The 19,409-nt window shown below is 45.0% G+C and overlaps 1 protein-coding gene across 10 annotated transcripts in view; it reads left to right on the top strand.

Annotated features, from left to right (window-relative positions):
• The window catches only part of inpp5b (inositol polyphosphate-5-phosphatase B), a 246,141-nt gene that overhangs the window by 191,125 nt on the left and 35,607 nt on the right, over window positions 1–19,409 (top strand). For all 10 annotated transcript variants that reach the window (XM_038801314.1, XM_038801334.1, XM_038801323.1 and 7 more), the window contains 4 exons: window positions 2,711–2,822; window positions 4,652–4,761; window positions 10,190–10,325; window positions 14,648–14,758. In XM_038801314.1, the coding sequence (XP_038657242.1) occupies window positions 2,711–2,822; window positions 4,652–4,761; window positions 10,190–10,325; window positions 14,648–14,758 (469 nt within the window). The remainder of the gene's footprint in view (window positions 1–2,710; window positions 2,823–4,651; window positions 4,762–10,189; window positions 10,326–14,647; window positions 14,759–19,409) is intronic.

Below are 19,409 nucleotides of genomic sequence, written 5' to 3'. Positions count from 1 at the left end.
CTGCTTTTATGCATCTCCAGTTTGTTTGCTGAACTTGGCTATTGGGAGAAATCGATAAGGAAACAGTGGCAGACGTTTAAGGGTATATTTCCAAATACTCAGATTAAGTATATTCCTACTATAAAGAAAAATTCTAAAGAGACGATCCACCATACGTGATTAACTAAAGAAATTCGGGAAATCATCAAACGTAAGGAAAAAGCATATAAGTATGTGAAGATGAGTGGTAGGATAGATAAATGGTCAAAATGTAAAGAATGGCAGAAAATGACTTGAAGGTTAATCAAAAGAAAGAAATTATATGAGAGGAAGGTAGCTAGAAATGTAAGAAGAGATATTCTGCAGGTATTCAAAGAGAAAAAGAGTGGGTAAAGTGAGCGTTGGTCTTCTAGAGAATGAGAAAGGGGAGATAGCAGTAGATAATAAGGAAACAGTAAATGAAATGAACAAGTATTTTGCTTCTGCCTGCACTGCAGAGGATATGCAAAACACATTCCAGTAATAGCTGTAAATCGAGGTGGAGAGGAAAGATTATGGCGAATTGTAGGAAGTGGAAATGTGGGAAATGGTGGCATGGTAGCACAATGGTGAGCATTGCTGTCTCATAGCACCAGGAACCCAGGTTCAATTCCGGCATTGGTGACTGTCTGTGTGGAGTTTGCACATTCTCCCCGTGTCGCCATGGGGTTCCTCCAGGTGCTCCTGTTTATTCCCACAGTCCAAAGATATGCAGTTTAGGTGGATTGACCATGCTAAATTGCCCCTTAGTGTTCAATAGTTAGGTGGGGTTACAGGAATAGGGCGGCGGCGTGGACTTGGATAGGGTGCTTTTTTCAGAGGTCGGTGCAGACTCGATGGACAGAATGGGCTCCATCTGCACTGTAAGAATTCTATGGTTGATATGGTGTTCATGCGGGATCGTACTGAGCCCACTCCTGTTCACCATTTACATAAACATGATGGAGTCAGGAATTGGAAGTACGTATTTCAAAATTAGCATATGCCAATTAATACTTGATGTCTGTGCCAAAGTACAAGAAGACAAATAAACTTGCAGAATAGGTGTATAATTGGCAAATGAACTTCAGTGAAGTTAAGGGTAAGGTGGTTGGTATATTTTGATGGGAATAAGTAAGAGACCACATACTCCTGTGAAAATAAGTGCCTAAATGGGAAAGAGAAACAGAAGATCTGTGGGTATAGATTCACTAATCACTAAAAGTAGCAGCAAAAATTTAAATGAAAACAGCAAAGCACTGGCACTGGAGGTAAAGAATTAAGAAGGACAAGTTATGTCAAACTTATGTGGAACATTGGTTAACCTATAGTTGGAGTAGTGTGAAACGTTCTGGCTTTCGTGTTATAAAAAGAATAGAGAGGCACTGGAGAAGATGTAAATTGGTTTCATGAGAATGATACCAGAATGGAGCGGCTCTCGCTATTGGGAATGATTGAACAGGCTGAGACTCTTCTCTCTCAAAAAAAAGAGACGGCACAAAGGGTGACTATTTAGAGTTCTTCAAGATTATTAAAGGATCTTGTAGAATAAATGTAGAGAAGATGATTTCCAATTGTAGCCGAGACCAAAACTGGGGGCCATGTAAATGTAAGATTGTTGATGGAATGGTGGTGCAGTGGTTCACACAGCTGCCTCACAGCGATGAGGTCTCAGGTTTGATCCCGGCCCTGGGTCACTGCCCATGTGGAGTTTGCACATTCTCCCCGTGTCCGCGTGGGTCTCACCCCCTCAACCCATAGATGTGAAGGGTAAGTGGATTGGCCATGCTAAATTGCACCTTAATCGGGACCAGGAGTCTCTTCCCCTTTTACCTCCTGGCATTGGTGTGTTTGCAAGGATTTTACAGGTTGACAGTCAACCTGTTGGCTTCGTTATGAACCTTGGCCATCAAGTCGTGGGGCGGGACTCTGAGCTTTTGGTTCAGAGGCAGAATGCTCCACACTACGCCACAAGATCTCCTAAGACGACCATAAATAAATCCAACAGAACATTCGGGGAAAACATGTTTACTGAGGCATGGTTGGAATGTGGAAATCACTACCTCAGGGAATAATTGAGGTAAATAGATTGATGGATTATAAAGCGAAAAGAAACCAATGGATATGCTTGGGTTCTGTGAGAAATGAAATGAAAATTGCTTCTTGTCACAAGTAGGCTTCAAATTAAGTTACTGTGAAAAGCCCTTAGTCGCCACATTACGGTGCCTTTTTGGGGAGGCTGGTACGTGAATTGAACCCGCACTGCTGCCCTTGTTCTGCTTTACAAGCCAGCTATTTAGCCCTCTGTGCTAAACCAGTCCCATAGATTTGAGCCTCTTTGTCAAATAAACCCCGTCCTCTCCAAACAAATGAGGGAGCTGCATGATTGTGAGCTGTGTATTTCTTGAGATTTGTTTATTTCTAGATTACATATTTGACATTGTTAAAATGCAGATTTTGTTTTTATTTTTCCTTCTTTATTAATTTTCCAAAAGTTTGGAGTGCGGCAAAATGAAGGGAGCTTTGCCAAATCGGAAAACGTTTGATCTTGACAAAGTAGAGGGTCTTTGCACCTCATTTTGCTCCCTGTGATGATAAATCAGTTATTCCTGTTCATTGAATACGTAATGTTTTTTTTAAATTTAGAGTATCCAATTCTTTGTTCACACTGAAGACAAATTTACCACTTTTTTTTCTTTTCTTTATAATAAAGCATGATAATATGGCTTGGAGATCTGAACTACCGAATATGTTATCCGGACGTGGAAGTAGTTAAAAAGCTAATAGCAAAGAAGGATTATGCAAAACTCGCCAAGTATGATCAGGTAAGATGAAGGTTCAAACGAAAGGGAAAATGCTGGAAAATCTCAGCAAGTCTGGCAGCATCTGTAGGGAGAGAAAAGAGCTAACGTTTCGAGTCCGATGACTCTTTGTCAAAGCTTTAACAGTCGAGCTTTCCATCGAGTCATGCTGGCGGGATTTTCCAGTCCCACCAACGGCACGCCCTGTCGCGAGTTTCCTGGCGGCAAGGGGTGCATTCAACAGGAAATCCCATTGGCAACGACAGGATCAAAAGATCCAGGCTGCTGGCCAATGGCGGGCCTCCTCCGCCACTGCAAAACATGCGGCGGGTGTGTGGAAAATACCACCCCCTGCATGTTTAAAATAAATCTGGGGGGGAACTAGAAATTGGAAGAAATATTTTCCCACCCCATAGAATAGTGAATGTGGAACAGACTACTAGCCAATAGCCCTTTAGAAGATTAAATATGTGGTTGAGAACCGGATTTGAGATTTTATTGGACAGTATAGACCAAGATGAGCTGCTGGCATATGGTTAACCACAAGCGTTTATTGGATGGATGGAGGTTTGGAGTTCAGTGGATATTAATGCAGAACCTTTCAGAGTGAGAAAGAAACAATTAACTTCAACGGGTGGTGAAAAGCTTCAGTTGCAAAATGTGCAGCGTAAATAGTGCGAGCATGAATTGAGCACGATACTCTAAAGTCATCCCAAGACAAACAAGAGGCATTAAGAACTCACAAAGAAAAGATTATCCATTTCAACAAAATACCTGGGAGCAGATCACAAAATATAACAACTTTAAGGAGATTGCTTATGCCCATGATAGTTTCTACGTTGTCATTTGAAGCAGAAGCAGGCTTGATGGTCTGTGTAACTCTTGCTTATTTCACGCTCTCTTTTCTTATTATTCTATGGTTCACTTCAACAAAGTAGCACAATATATAATTCCAAATACAAAGGAGAATCACTGTATTTAAATTGTGTTGTGATGGTTAATTCAGAATGGTGAATAAAGTCCTCAGCCCCATAAGTAAATAAAAAATAGAAGTATTGACAAAATTTTATTGGATAGAATCATAGAATTTACGGTGCCGAAGGAGGCCATCCAGCCCATCGAGTCTGCACCAGCCCTTGGAAAGAGCACCCTACCCAAGCCCACACCTCCACCCTATCCCCATAACCCAGCAACCCCACTCAACCTCTTTGGGCAGCACGGTAGCATTGTGGATAGCACAATTGCTTCACAACTCCAGGGTCCCAGGTTCGATTCCGGCTTGGGTGACTGTCTGTGCGGAGTCTGCACATCCTCCCCGTGTGTGCGTGGGATTCCTCCGGGTGCTCTGGTTTCCTCCCACAATCCAAAGATGTGCAGGTTAGGTGGATTGGTCATGAAATTGCCCTTAGTGTCCAAAATTGCCCTCAGTGTTGGGTGGGGTTACTGGGTTATGGGGATAGGGTGGAGGTGTTGAACTTGGGCAGGGTGCTCTTTCCAAGAGCTGATGCAGACTCGATGGGCCGAATAGCCTCCTTCTGCACTGTAAATTCTATGTACATAGGGCAATTTAGCATGGCCAATCCACCTAACCCGCACATCTTTGGACGGTGGGAGGAAACTGGAGCACCCGGAGGAAACCCACGCAGTCACGGGGAGAACGTGCAGACTCCACACAGACAGTGACCCAAGCTGGGAATCGAACCTGGGACTCTGGAACTGTGAAGCAACTGTGCTTGCCACTATGCTACTGTGCTGCCGACACTATGCTACCGTGCTTATGATTTAACATGTTGAACCATTTGCCCTACAGCATTAACACTGATGCTATAAGAACTTCTGCTCTTGTTGCATAGCTAACGAAACACATGGAAGAGTCTGGTGTGTTCCAAGGATTCCAGGAAGGAAATATCCACTTTCAACCAACCTATAAATACGATATTGGCTCTGATAATTGGGACACAAGGTAACCAACCCCTCAAGTTGTTTAATCCTGGGAATTATTTAGTGTTGGATGTGCCACATTTTTTTCTTGAAGCTTATTCCGATTAAGGTTCCAACTAAAAATAGTTACAAATGCAGAGTACCAGTTTCTCTTGGGATACAATTCCACAAAAGGCTGCCCTGGCCTACACGCGGAGAACGTGCAGACTCCGCACAGACAGTGACCCAGCAATACTTAAATCAAACACTCATAGAGCTCCTTTTACAGAACAGGATGTCTCAGAACAAAGCAACAGAAGCCAAACAGAGGTTAGGGGTGATGACTGGAGGCAAAATCTATAACTTGAGCTTTGAGGAGCTTTTTGATAGAGCATATTCTCCACATTTTCAACATTTTCATCAAATAAACATAAAGAGAAAAACAAAGACAAACACAATAATAGCCAGCAGAAAAAACAACCCCTCAATATACAATCCAATGCATCCATTTATCCATTTCAGGAAAAAGTTAACAAAACAGTAAACCCAACAGTAAACCCACTCCCAATGTTCAATAGCAACCATTCCCAAAAGTGCAAAAATGAACAGTCCCCATGAATTGTAGAACCCCTCCTTCAAACCCCCTCAGCTCAAATTTCACCTTCTCGAGGGTCAGAAATTCAGGTAGGCCCCCCGTCAAGCCGAGGCATAGAGTGGAGAAGCTAACCTCCACTCCGGGCAATTAGCAAAGGTAAAGGCTAAAGTACCTGCCCCCGCACCCGCCTGCAGCTCGGGCCAGTCCAGCACCCCTAAACTGGTCTCTAAGGGACCCGGCTCCAAGTCCACATATAGTACCCAGAGATGATGCTAAAGACCTCCCTCCAATACCTCTCCAGTTTTGGACAAGACCAAGACATATGTACGTGGTTTGCGGGTCCCCTTCCACATCGCTCACAGACATCCTCTATTCCCTTGAAGAATTGGCTCATTCTCCCCCTCGTGAGGTGTGCACTGTATACGGCTGTATCAGCCCCAACCTCGTGCATGAGCTTGAAGCATTCACTTTTTGTAGCACCTCACACCACAAACCTTCTTCCATTACCTCCCCCAACTCTTCTTCCCACTTGGCTTTATTCGCTTCTATGGACACCCCTTTGCACATCCTTCTGCAGAACCTTCCCATGAATCGCCGACACCATCTCCTTCTCCAATCCCCCTGCCGTCAATACCTCTTCTAACAACGAGGGGTGGTGCTATTGGGAAGCTCAGAACCTCCTTGCAAAGTCTCGGAACTGCAGATACCGAAACCCTTTCCTTGTCCCACTCCATACTTTTCCCCCAACTCTTCCAACCTTGCAAAGCGTCACCCCAGGAACAGGTCTTTTAATACCTTGATCCCCTTCACCCATCTCCAAAACCTCCCATCCAGCCTCCCCGGCTCAAATCTGTGATTCCCCCTGATCGGCATCAACCCTGACCCAGCCCCCAGCTTTAAATGCTGCCTCAGCTCACTCCAAGTCTTCATTGTTGCCACCACCATCCGACTCCCAGAGTTGTTGTCCGGGGCCATCGGGGGGCGGCGCTGTTGCCAGCGCCCTCACCCCCTACACAGACCTTCCTCAATCATAACCCACTGGGACCCCACCACCCCCCCACACACAACCCAACACCTCTCCTTTTCCGCATTCGCCATCCAATAATGGAAGGGTTTGGGCGGCCCAGCACCCACTACCTACCGCCCTCTCTACAGGACCACCTTCCTGATCCTGGCAACCCCCCCCCCCCCCAACACCGATAAATCGATAAATGAGGTGACCGATTTGTCCATTTCCTTGAAGAATGCCCTTGGTAAAAAGACCGGCAGACGCTGAAACAAAAACTAAAATTGCGGCAACATATTCATTTTAATTGCCTGCACCCACCCGCCAATGACAGAGGGAGGTTGTCCCCCCTTGCCAAGTCAGCTTTCACTCTCCCCACCAAACTAGTAAAATTGTATCTATGGAGGCCCCCCCCCCCCCCCCCCCCCAGGTCCTGCGCCCCCTGCACCCCAAGTACCTGAAAAAATTCTCCAAATGTAATTTATATCCTGAAAACGACCCAAATATGTGGAGAAGTCTCATTATGTTCCCCACTGACGTACTTGGCTCCGAAACATACAACAATAAATCGTCCGTATACAAAGATACCCTATGTTCCAATCCCCCCCCCGCCCCGTGCTATCCCAAACTCTTTAAAGTGATGACCAATGGCTCTATCGCTAATGTAAATAGCAAGGGTGGCATAGGTCACCCCTGTCTGGTGCTCCGGTGCAGAGCAAAGTACCCCAAGTTCATATTATTTTTTCGGACACTCTCCATCAGGTCCCTATATAATTGACGTACTCATTCCGTAAAGCTCGTCCCAATCCCGAATCTCTCCAGGACTCTCATCAAGTACCCCCACTGTACCCGATCGAACGCTTTCCAGCATCTAATGCCATCTTCACCTCAGTTTTCTCTCCCTGGCCTGGCGTCTTGATTACATTCACTAATCTCCTGATATTCACCAATAGCTGTCTTCCTTTCACAAACTCTGTCTGGTCTTCCCCTATTACCTTCGGGAGGCACCCCTCCAACCTAGCCACCAGTATCTTCGCCAGTATCTTGGCGTATACATTCAGTAATGATATGGGCCTAAACGGCCCACACTCGTCAGGTCCTTGTCTTTCTTTAACAGCAGGGAGATCAAAGCCTGTCCCAACGTTTGGTGGTAGCGCCCCTTTCCCTATCGCCTCTTAAAACATCCCCACCATCAGCGGCGCCAATTTGTCTTTGAACTTCTTGTAATACTCCACTGGGAACCAATCTGCCCTGCCGCCTTCCCCAGTTGCATCTTCCCAATTTCCACCTTTACCTCTTGTTCACCCTCCGACCCCTCCAATATGGCCCTATCTTCCTCCTCCAGCCTCAGATGCTCCAACCCGTACAGGAACTCCCTCATCCCTCGTTCCTCTCCCAGTGACTCCGACATATGTAGCTTTTCATAAAACACCTCAAGCACCTTATTAATCTGCTCTGGAGCCACCACCAATTTCTCCGTTCTATCCTGCACCTGGATCTTCTCCCTCGCTGCCTCCTCCCTCTGAAGTTGGCCTGCCAGCATGTTCCCCGCCTTCTCGCCGTATTCATAAACCGCCATTGCCCGCCTCAGTTGGCGTACCATCTTCCCCATAGACAACTGGTCAAAACTAGCCTGGAGCTCCCTCTATCCAAAAGGGCTGGATTGGCATCCCCCGCGTTCCTCCTGTCTACCTCCAACATCTCCTCTGTCAGCCTTCGACACTCTTCCCCCTCTTTATCCACCTTGGCCTTAAATTATATCATCATCCCCCTCACTACTGCCTTTAGGGCCTCTCGTACCACCGCTTGTGATACTTCCCCTGTACAGTTAAATCCTACGGACTCCTCAATCTCTTCTCGATCTTCTCACAGAAGCTTCAATCCCCCAACAACCCGCATCCATTCTCCACCCCAGCCTCTGAGCTAGCCCCTCCTCAGGATCACATCCACTCAGTGCAGCGCACAGTCTGAAATCGTGATCACCGAGTACTCTAATCCCTTAATCCCAGCCACCAACAACTTCCCTAGCACAAAAAGGTCTATACTCAAATATACTTTGTGAACCAGGGATAAGAACGAGTGTCCCTCGGGTGCAAGACCTGTCACGGGTCTACCCTCTCATCTTCCTCATAAGCCCTGCCAACACCTTCACCGACCCCCTCCCCTGACTGGGCAAGCGAGCGCCCGTGTGACCTGTCCACCCTCAGCTCTTGCACCATTGCCCAAAATCCCAACTCCTACCCTACCCAAAAAGGCAACTTCGCCCTCTTTAATCACAAATAACAACATGAAATCGAACTATATATAACCTTTCACCCTCCGACACTTGGTCCAAGACCAGACCCTAATCCCATTTCTCATATCTGCCCCAGTCCTTCTGCCTTTACAAAAACCTCTGTCACCTCCGCCCCCTCAAAGTAGTCTTTTGAGTTGTAGATCACCCTCAATTTTACTGAGCACACCACGCCAAACCGCATGCCACTGTTGTACAGTGCTGCCTTCACTCGACCAAAGGTCACCCGCCTCCTCGCCAGCCCCACGGTTAAGTCCTGGTATATGCGTATGCCAGCTCCAGCCCACTGCACCTCCCGCTTCTGCTTCGCCCAACTCAGGACCTTCTCCTTCACGTGGTACTTATGAAAACACATTATTACGGCCCTTGGCGGCTCATTTGCCTTCGGCTTAGTCCTCAACAACCGATGGGCCCGATCAGTTCATACCGAGAGGGGTCTTCCCTCTCCCCCAGCAGCTCCGCCAACATCTTGGCAAAGTACTCAGTCGGCCTCGGGCCCTCCACCCCTTCGGGCAGACCCACAGTTCTTAAGTTCTGACACCTAGATTTATTTGCTAGGTCCTCCACCTTCGCTCTCAGACCTTTGTTGGCCTCCACAATCCTCTGCAGCTCCTCACCCATCGAGGTGAGCTGATCGCCTGTGTTGCGATAAGGCCTTTGCCACCCCCTTCAGCTTCTCACCCTGCCACCGCACCTCGGCTGATATCTTTGACATCGCCGCCTTCACCGGGGCAATCGCCGCCTCCACCAATACCTTCATTGCTGCCATCATTTCCTTCCTCATCACTTCCATGTGTTTAGCAAACTGTTTTTCGAATTCCATGGCCATCACCTCTGTCATCTTTTCTGCCATAAATGGTGCAGCCCCACTCAGCGACCCAGCCTCCGCCATCTTTCCTGCTGCCGGGATGACCCTTTCACTCAACGGCGAACCTTCACTTGCCTCCTTTTTCCTGAGTTTTATACATCTCCCTCCTTCCTTATATGTTCCTGTACCTGTTCCTTTAAAAATTGCCCCTGGGACCGGGCATTACCTTGAGCAGGAGCTACCCAACATGCGACTTCCTTCTAAAGACCGCCACTGGAAGGGCCTCCAATCCCATACTTGCCTATCATCCACACATACTTTTTACCAGGAGCCACTTGATGGTGATTAGTGTTATACTCTGGAAAGTCAGGTGGTGAAGAATAGAACTGGAATCAATCTTTACAGAGTATTTACTTTACAGAGTTACGTTCTACAAACGCGCACCTCCTAACCCAACAACCACAGTTACTATATTCCTGGAACACAAGTGAACCCCAGTAAATTCCCACCATCTGCATGCAATTAACATTAGTTTTGGGAAATCTATCTTTCTTAATGTAGGAGCACTGAGGCTCAGTTATCCCAAACACTTGCAATAGACCAGCGAATTCAGCTGAGACTCAGAACCAATAGAATGTCTTTTGCTATTTTAATGCAAGTTTAAACTGTTTTCATCAGTCTAATATGTGTGTATATAAAAACAACTTAGAGACAGGCAGTGGGTGTGAAATACTCTTACAGATGTGTTGTTGTATATTTTGCTTCCTAGTGAGAAATGTCGAGTTCCTGCATGGTGTGATCGAATCCTTTGGAAAGGCAGCAACATCGAGGAGTTGGAATATCGCAGTCACATGGCTTTGAAAATCAGTGACCACAAACCAGTTAGCGCAATCTTTCAAGCTGGGGTATGGAACCATCTTGCCACATCTACTGCTGCTGTTTTTTCATTCATTCGTGGGATGTGGGCTTTACTGGCTAAGCCAGTATTTATTTATATTCTGTAATAAAAAAAAAATTTATACATCTAGTTTTTTTTTCCCATTAAAGGGTAATTTAGCGTGGCCAAATCACCTACCCTGCACATCATTGGGTTGTGGTCGTGAGACCCACGCAGACACGGGGAGAAAGTGCAAGCTCCACATGCGCTAACCATTGTGCCGCCTGCCCGTGGCCAGCATTTATTGCCCGACCCTAATTGCCCTTGAGGAGGTGGTGGTGAACTGCTGCCTTGAACCGCTGCAGTCCCATGTGGTGTACGTACACCCACAATGCTGTTAGGGAGAGAATTCCAGGATTTTGACCCGTCGCCAGTGAAGGAACCGCAATATATTTTCACGTTAGGATGCTGTGTGACTTGGAGAGGAACGTCCAGGTGGTGGTGGAGATGATGTCAGCTCCCCTTGTCCTTGTAGATGATAGTGGGTTTGGAAGGTACTGTCTAAAGAGTCTTGGTGAGTTGCTGCAGTGCATCTTGTAAATGGTACACATTGCTGCTACTGTGCATAGGTAATGGAGGGAGTGAATGTTTGTGGATAGGGTGCCACTCAAGCGGGCTGCTTTGTCCAGGATGGTTCTGAACTTCTGGAGTGTTGTTGGAGTTTGAGTCATCCAGTCAAGGGGGAAAAGCTGAACCTCAAAGATAATAATCTCTGGGTTATTACCCAAGTCACGTGCAAATTATTATAGGACAAATAGGATTAGAGAAATGAATGCTTGGCTCAAAGACTGGTGTGGGAGAAGTGGGCTCTGGTTCTTGGGGCACCGGCACCAGTACTGGGGAAAGTGGGATCTGCACCATTGGGACGGTCTACACTTGAACTATGCTAGAACTGGTGTTCTCACGTGACGCATAACTAGGAAATTGGAGAGGTTTTTAAACTAATTATTGGGACAAGGGATTAAATTTGGGAAGAAATGGTAAACCAAAGAGTAGAAACAAAGCAAATAAAACAGGTATTAGTATGGGAAATGATAAACAGAACGGCGACAGGACGGTGTAGTAACCCGCACAGGACACACTGGGTGAGCTTGCTAATATTCCCTGTGTGGCTCAAGGTGTTTGAACTTACCCACCTAACTGCGGCACGGGGTTAAGTTGTGTATAAGATCGACTTAACTACGGGGCAGGGATTAATTGTATATAAGGTCAGCCAAAATGGCTGGAGAGAAAGGACCGGTGACTTTCAACCGGGTCTCTTGTTTATAATAAGAATATAATAAGTTTATCTTTGTTACTCGGCTGACTCCTGTTTGCCATTACTAAAGAAGGGACAGAGAATACAAATCTAAGAGTAAAACAGTAATTGAGACTAGAGGTTACAAAAATAATAAAAGGGCAAAACTAAAGGCTTTGTATCTGAATAAGTAAGTACGTTCTGGTTCATAGAATTTACAGTGCAGAAGGAGGCCATTCAGCCCATCGAGTCTGCACCGGCTCTTGGAAAGAGCACCCTACCCAAGGTCAACAACTCCACCCTATCCCCATAACCCAGTAACCCCACCCAACACCAAGGGCAATTTTGGACACTAAGGGCAATTTATCCTGGCCAATCCACCTAACCTGCACATCTTTGGACTGTGGGAGGAAACCGGAGCACCCGGAGGAAACCCACGCACACACGGGGAGGATGTGCAGACTCCGCACAGACAGTGACCCAAGCCGGAATCGAACCTGGGACCCTGGAGCTGTGAAGCGATTGTGCTATCCACAATGCTACCGTGCTGCCCCTGATAGTCCCCTGACTTCTGATAGTCATTACAGAGGCAATGCTGCAGGATGACATAGATTGTGACCTGGAGATTGAAAGGTATGTGACTTTCAGAAGAGCAGACATCTAGGAAATGGTTGAGGTGTGGCTCTGCTAATTAATGATGGTATTAGTGCATTTGAGAGAGATGATTTTGAGTTCAGGTTGAGATAAGAAATTGTAACGGCAGGAAGTCACTTGAGGAACTTGTGTGCAGGCCCCCATAATTGTAACTACATGGTAGGACAGAGTATAACGGAAGAGATAATGTGAGCTTGTCAGAAAGTAATTGGGGATTTTGGTCTACATTGTTATGGGCCAGGGTTTAGAGAACCCCAAAGTGTATCATGGAGTTCACCTGACCCACAACTTTTAATAGATTGTGGTATGGGGAACACACGGCCCACTCTACAGGTGTGGTACAGCAGAAATGGAAAAGTATTTTTAAAAACAAAACAATGTTTATTCTATGAACTCAGGTTAACCTTTTAAAAACATACAGTGAATATCTTAGCAACCATTAATTCAAATACAACCCCCAAAGAATACAACACTAAGTAACCCTTAATAACTTCCCAAACAATATCCAGAAGACAAAAGAAACACCTTTTAACAGAAGCACATTAGGTTTACATTCACTACTGAGAACATTTATAATTCTGAATTCACCAAATGATCAAGAGATAGTCTTTTCATGGCAGAGAGATCCACAGTACACCTGCTCTGTCTGGCTTCAGCTCCAACACTGAAAACAAAACTAAAACACACCCTGCAGCAAACAGCCTAAGACGAAATTAAAAAGCTGACAGGCAGCCCAGCTCCACCCACACTCTGACATCACTGCGGACTGCAGTAATATGAGCAGCCAAACATTTCTTAAAGCGACATTCTCATGCCAACATTTAGACTGAGAAAATCCTGATTAGTATTTTAAATATGAATGAGGGCAATTTTGCAGGAATGAAACCAAAGCTAGCTAGTGAAATGATAAAAAGAGGTTACGGGTTAGGCAATAGAGCTGCAGTGCCAGACATTTGATGGGATATTTCAGAATACACAGAATCGATACATTCCATCGAGAGAGAACAAAATTCCAAGGAGAGGACCCACCATCTGTGGTGAGGTGAAAAAGTTAAGGACAGTATCAAACAAAGAAAAAACATATAATTGCACAAAGACAAGTGGCAGGTTAGAAAATTGACAGAAAATAAAGAATAGCAAAGAAAGACAAAAAGATGAATAAGGAGGGAAAAGAATTAGGATACGAAAGAAAGCTAGCAAGTGCACATGCTTGCACACATGGTAACTCCTAAACCTACCCTTCATGGGGTGGTTAAGATTGATTGATAACTTTGTTTCTCTCTCCACAGAAGCTGCCTGACCTGAATTTTTCCAGCATTTTCTGTTTGTTTTCATTTCAGATTTTTGATGTCCATGGTATGTGGGCGGCACGGTAGCACAGTAGTTAGCACTGGCTAAAAGCAAATTACTGCAGATACTGGAATTTGAAGCCAAAGAGAAAATGCTGGAAAATCTCAGCAGGTCTGGCAGCATCTGTAGGGAGAGAAAAGAGCTAATGTTTCGAGTCCAGATGACCCTTTGTCAAAGCTAACAGACAGAGAAAGTGGGAATGAAAGATGAGTCATAGCCACAGAAGCCCAGGGAAAGGGGGTGCTAATAGCCACAGAAATGACGAGGAAAGACCCCCCCCCCCATTTTATCCACCTTCTCCTTTTACCCCATTGCTTCCCCCTTCCCCTCCCCCCCCCCCCCCCCCCCCCCCCCCCCCCCCCAACATCCACATCTGTCACAGTTTACCCCTCTTGATGTTAGTTTATCTGCAGTTTAGCCTTTTACACCTTTTGTTCTCTCTGGGGACTGCCATTAGCACTCTTTCCCCGTCGTTTCTGTGGCTATTAGCACCCCCTTACCCTGGGTTTGTGTGGCTATGACTCATCTTTCATTCTCACTCCACCGTATAAATATTTCCCACTTTCTCTGTATTATAGCTTTGACAAAGGGTCATCTGGACTCGAAACGTGAGCTCTTTTCTCTCCCAACAGATGCCGCCAGACTTGCAGAGATTTTCCAACATTTTCTCTTGGAGTACTTAGCACTGTTGCTTTATAGCGGGAGAGACCCAGGTTCGATTCCTGACTGGGGTCACTGTCTGTGCGGAGTCTGCAAGTTCTCCCTGTGTCTGCATGGGTTTTCTCCGGGTGCTCTGGTTTCCTCCTACAAGTCCCGAAAGACGTGCTTTTTAAATTAATTGGACATTCTGAATTCACCCTCTGTGTACCTGAACAGGCGCCAGAATGTGGTGACATGGGGCTTTTCACACTAACTTCATTGCAGTGTTAATTTAAGCCACTTGTGACTCGAATAAAGATTCTTAGTATCTTGCTTTGGTTTAAGGAATAATCTCCGGATTGTTTTAAAATGGAACTTTGCAGTGTTAGGAATTTATTTTCTTTTTGCAGATAAAGGTGGTCAATCAAGAATTGTATAGAAAGACATACGAAAATATTGTTCGTCAACTAGACAGAATGGAGAATGATTCTATTCCTTCAGTGTCCCTGTCCAAAACAGAGGTAAGACGTTGTGTTACCTTTTTAAGCCACCCGGCTTTCCAACTACCATGTTGTGTGACTGTCATTTTAATTCATCTTGGAGCTATGTTGTCACACCCATTTAGCTACAAATATTATGGGTTTGTCAATTAAATGAAATTAAACGGCCAGCGTAGTGTCCGGGCTTGCGTCTCTTCCCCGCTCCCACCCACCCACCTGAGCTGCCCTGGGAGGTCTGCTCGCCAGGTGCATGCCTTTACAGACCAGTCGTGTTTCACACCATTCTGCTATCACACCGCCATGGATGAATTTTCTGACCAGGGGGAGGGGTAATATCGGCCTTATAGTAACATGTCAATGTATTAAATGAGGTTCCCGATGTTGAACGTCAGGAAACGTGTCCCGCCATTGATGGGCTGGGGACAATCACATCATATGTTCACGCCGCGTTAAACGCAACTTCTTGCGATATTTTCTGCTCCCGTCGCTAAACCCGCCTGACACAAACAGGAGTCTAAAATCTCGGCCATTGTCTACCTGGCTGCAGAGTGTGTGAGAAATTGAGAAGATGTTGGAGGGGTATCTCTTGAAGTGAAGATTTGAGATTCATTCTCATCGTATAGTCAAAGGGTCTTTGTACATAAGAAGTGGGAGGCGTGGTCAGTTTCGCCCCTCAAGCCTGCTTGCCATTCAGTAAGATCATGGCTGCTCTGATCATAGTCTCAACATTCATTTCAATGGAAGATCCCTTGTTTTGAAACTATGCACTCTGGTTCTCGATTCTGCTGCGAGGGGAAGCATTTTCTCGGTGTCTATCCTGTCAAGCTCCCTCAGTATCTTATGTTTCAATAAGATCTTCATGCTTCTAAACTCAAATAAGAATAGGCCCAACCTGCTCCATCTTTCCTCGTAAGACAACCTCCTCCCAGGAATCAACGAAGAGAACCTTCTCTGAACTGCTTCCAGTGCAAGTATATCCTTCCTTAAGTAAGGAGACACAAACCACACAGTACCCTAGGTGTAATCTCACCAACACCCTCAACAATCGTAGCAAGACGTCCCTACTTTAATACTACTTCTGCTCCCAATAAAGGCCAACATTCCATTTGCCTTCCCAATTACTTGCATGCTAGCTTTTGTGACTCAGATCCCTCTGAACCCCAACATTCTGAAGTCTCTATTTCAATAATATTTTGCTTTGTTATTCCTACCAATATGGACAACCTAATATTTTCCAACATTATACTCCATCTGTCAAATTTGTGTCACTCATTTAACATACGTATATCACTTTGCAGAGTCTGTCCTTATCAGAACTTGCTTTGCCACCTACCTTTGTATTGTGAGCAAATTTTGCTACAATATCCTCTGTTCCTTCATCCAAGTTATTAATATAGTTGAAAATGGTTGAGGTCCCAGCACTGATGTCTATGGCAACTCCAATGGTTACAGTTTGCCAACCAGAAAATGACCGATTTACCCAGACTCTGTTTTCTGTTAATTAGCCAATCCTCCTCTATCTATGCTAAGCATTGCCCCCAACACAATGAGCTCTTATATAGTAAACTTTTATATGGCACCTTATCAAATGCCTTTTGGAAATCCAAATGCATTCATGTGCTGGTTCCCCTTCATCCTTCCTGCTTGCTAAATCCTCAAAGAACTCCAATAAATGTGTTAAAGACAGGAATCCCTTCCATTCAAGCAGGCAGTGTCAATATATTGTATTTTGATTTTTCTAAATGTTCTGCTACTGCCTTAATAAGGCAGCATTTTCCCAGTGACAAATGTTAGCATAATAGCCTATAGCTTCCTGTTTTCTGTTTCCTACTTTTCTCGAGTAGTGAGAATCTAGGGAACTATGAAAAATTATGATCAATTTATCCACTATCTTCACAGCCAGTTTTTTTTAAAGACCTTATCAAGCAAGTCATGTGCAGGGAACTGATCATCCTGTAATCCGACTAGTTTTTGTCGTACTTTTCTCTGGTGAGATTGATTGTTTTAAAATTCCTGCCTCCTTTTTGACCTTGAACTTCTCTTGTTAGGATTTTTGTGTCTTTTACAATGAAGACGGGTACAAGATACTTGTTCAAAGACTCTGCCAATTCCTTGTTTTTCCATGACTAATTCCCTAGTCTCATCCTCAAGGGGCTATGCTTAGTTAAGCTGATTGATTTGCACCTGTAAAACTAATTGCAGGCTATAAGTGAAATCTGAATCAGTGCTCGAGCAACTTGATCTCATGTTAGGTCCAAGTATACAGTGCCGTTTCAGTTCAATGCTATAGCACAAAAACGAAAGTGTCTCAATTTTATTACCTGTTACATACAGAACATGCGGCTGGCTTGCATTTAACTGCTGCTTGTGCTTTATAAGTAAAATATAGGTCAGAATATTTATACTGTACCAATATTTGACTTCCCAAATATTAGACCCAGAAGCTTAACTGGATTCTCTTCACTTCAAATCTATTAGCGTTTACATCTGCACTTTACATCTGTTCTGAATGCCTCACAGTAGCAGTGGCATCAACATTGTGCAATGGTTCTGAAATCTTCAGGAACCATGTTAAAATAGTCCATGTGGAATTTGTCCGTCATGCCTCGGTAATGTGCCTTCAGAATCTGGAAAATGAATTCTGACTGCTACATGGCCATCTAGGATTGTCTCTAAATGCTCACGTCTTCCATACAGTTTTCATTCACTCGAAACATTTAAGGCAGAAATGTAATTACCCAATTCTTTTTTTTTCCAATTAAGGGGCAATTTAGCATGGCCAATCCACCTACCCTGCACATCTTTGGGCTGTTGGGGTGAAACCCACGCAGGCACGGGGAGAATGTGCAAAATCCACACGGACAGTGACCCAGGGCCAGGATTGAACCTGGGTCCTCAGCGCCGTGAGGCAGCAGTGCTAACCACTGTGCCACCGTGCTGCCCCTTCACTAGAAACATAAGATTAAATGTATGTGTTTTAAAGTATTTTATCCCTTACAGTACCAAATTTGGAATGTTTTGTGAATCTATAATTTACATGTGTTCTTGTACAGTTTTTCTTTAACTTTTATCAGTTGTGTTAATTGGAATGTTTTTGTGTATGGAAAGGTTTTACATCTTCAGTGTTAGATCAAGCATTTAATTTGCTTGTGCTCTGATCTGCAGAGAAAGTAATTCTTAAATGCACAGGGGTTAGCTGACTTGTCATATGACTCGCCAACCATCCAAATATGGTCTTGGCTAGTGGATTCCAGTTGCCTAGCTTGCATGATTAGATTAAGTCTGGCCACATATATTTTACAGCCAAATGATTACATCTAGTGGTTTGCTTCCACCCAGTTGAGTACCCAGGTGATTGGCTGGTTGCTTTGATGCTGGGTAGGAGATAGGCCCCCCCATTCATAATCCTTCAAGACAAGAATTGCTGGTGAACATTTGCAGACAGATTGTCTCCTTTTCTCTGGTTTTGGAATGTAGAAGGCCTATGTGAAGATGAGGCGTGAAGTTTCAGTTGGGGCGCTTGATAGTTACAAGGAAGCGAGGGAGGATCTAAAGAGAGAGCTAAGACGAGCAAGGAGGGGACGTGAGAAGTCTTTGGCACGTAGGATCAAGGAAAACCCAAAAACTTTCTAGAGGTATGTCAGGAATAAAAGAATGACTAGGGTAAGAGTAGGGCCAGTCAAGGACAGTGGTGGGAAGTTGTGTGTGGAGGCTGAGGAGATAAGCGAGATACTAAATGAATACTTTTCGTCAGTATTCACTCAAGAAAAAGATAATATTGTGGAGGAGAATGCTGAGGCCCAGGCTATTAGAATAGATGGCATTGAGGTGCGTAGGGAAGAAGTGTTGGCAATTCTGGACAAGGTGAAAATAGATAAGTCCCCGGGGCCGGATGGGATTTATCCTAGGATTCTCTGGGAAGCCAGGGAAGAGATTGCTGAGCCTTTGGCTTTGATTTTTAGGTCATCATTGGCTACAGGAATAGTGTCAGAGGACTGGAGGATAGCAAATGTGGTCCCTTTGTTCAAGAAGGGGAGTAGAGATAACCCCGGTAACTATAGGCCGGTGACCCTAACGTCTGTGGTGGGTAAAGTCTTGGAGAGGATTATAAAAGATACGATTTATAATCATCTAGATAGGAATAATATGATTAGGGACAGTCAGCATGGTTTTGTGAAGGGTAGGTCATGCCTCACAAACCTTATCGAGTTCTTTGAGAAGGTGACTGAACAGGTAGACGAGGGTAGAGCAGTTGATGTGGTGTATATGGATTTCAGTAAAGCGTTTGATAAGGTTCCCCACGGTCGGCTATTGCAGAAAATACGGAGGCTGGGGATTGAGGGTGATTTAGAGATGTGGATCAGAAATTGGCTAGTTGAAAGAAGACAGAGAGTGGTAGTTGATGGGAAATGTTTAGAATGGAGTTCAGTTACGAGTGGCGTACCACAAGGATCTGTTCTGGGGCCGTTGCTGTTTGTCATTTTTATAAATGACCTAGAGGAGGGCGCAGAAGGATGGGTGAGTAAATTTGCAGACGACACTAAAGTCGGTGGAGTTGTAGACAGTGCGGATGGATGTTGCAGGTTACAGAGGGACATAGATAAGCTGCAGAGCTGGGCTGAGAGGTGGCAAATGGAGTTTAATGTGGAGAAGTGTGAGGTGATTCACTTTG

The sequence above is a fragment of the Scyliorhinus canicula genome, chromosome 1, assembly GCF_902713615.1.
Source record: "Scyliorhinus canicula chromosome 1, sScyCan1.1, whole genome shotgun sequence".
Taxonomy (NCBI): Eukaryota; Metazoa; Chordata; class Chondrichthyes; order Carcharhiniformes; family Scyliorhinidae; genus Scyliorhinus; species Scyliorhinus canicula.
Note: the sequence above shows the minus strand (reverse complement) of the source record. Positions and strands in the feature narration are given on the sequence as shown.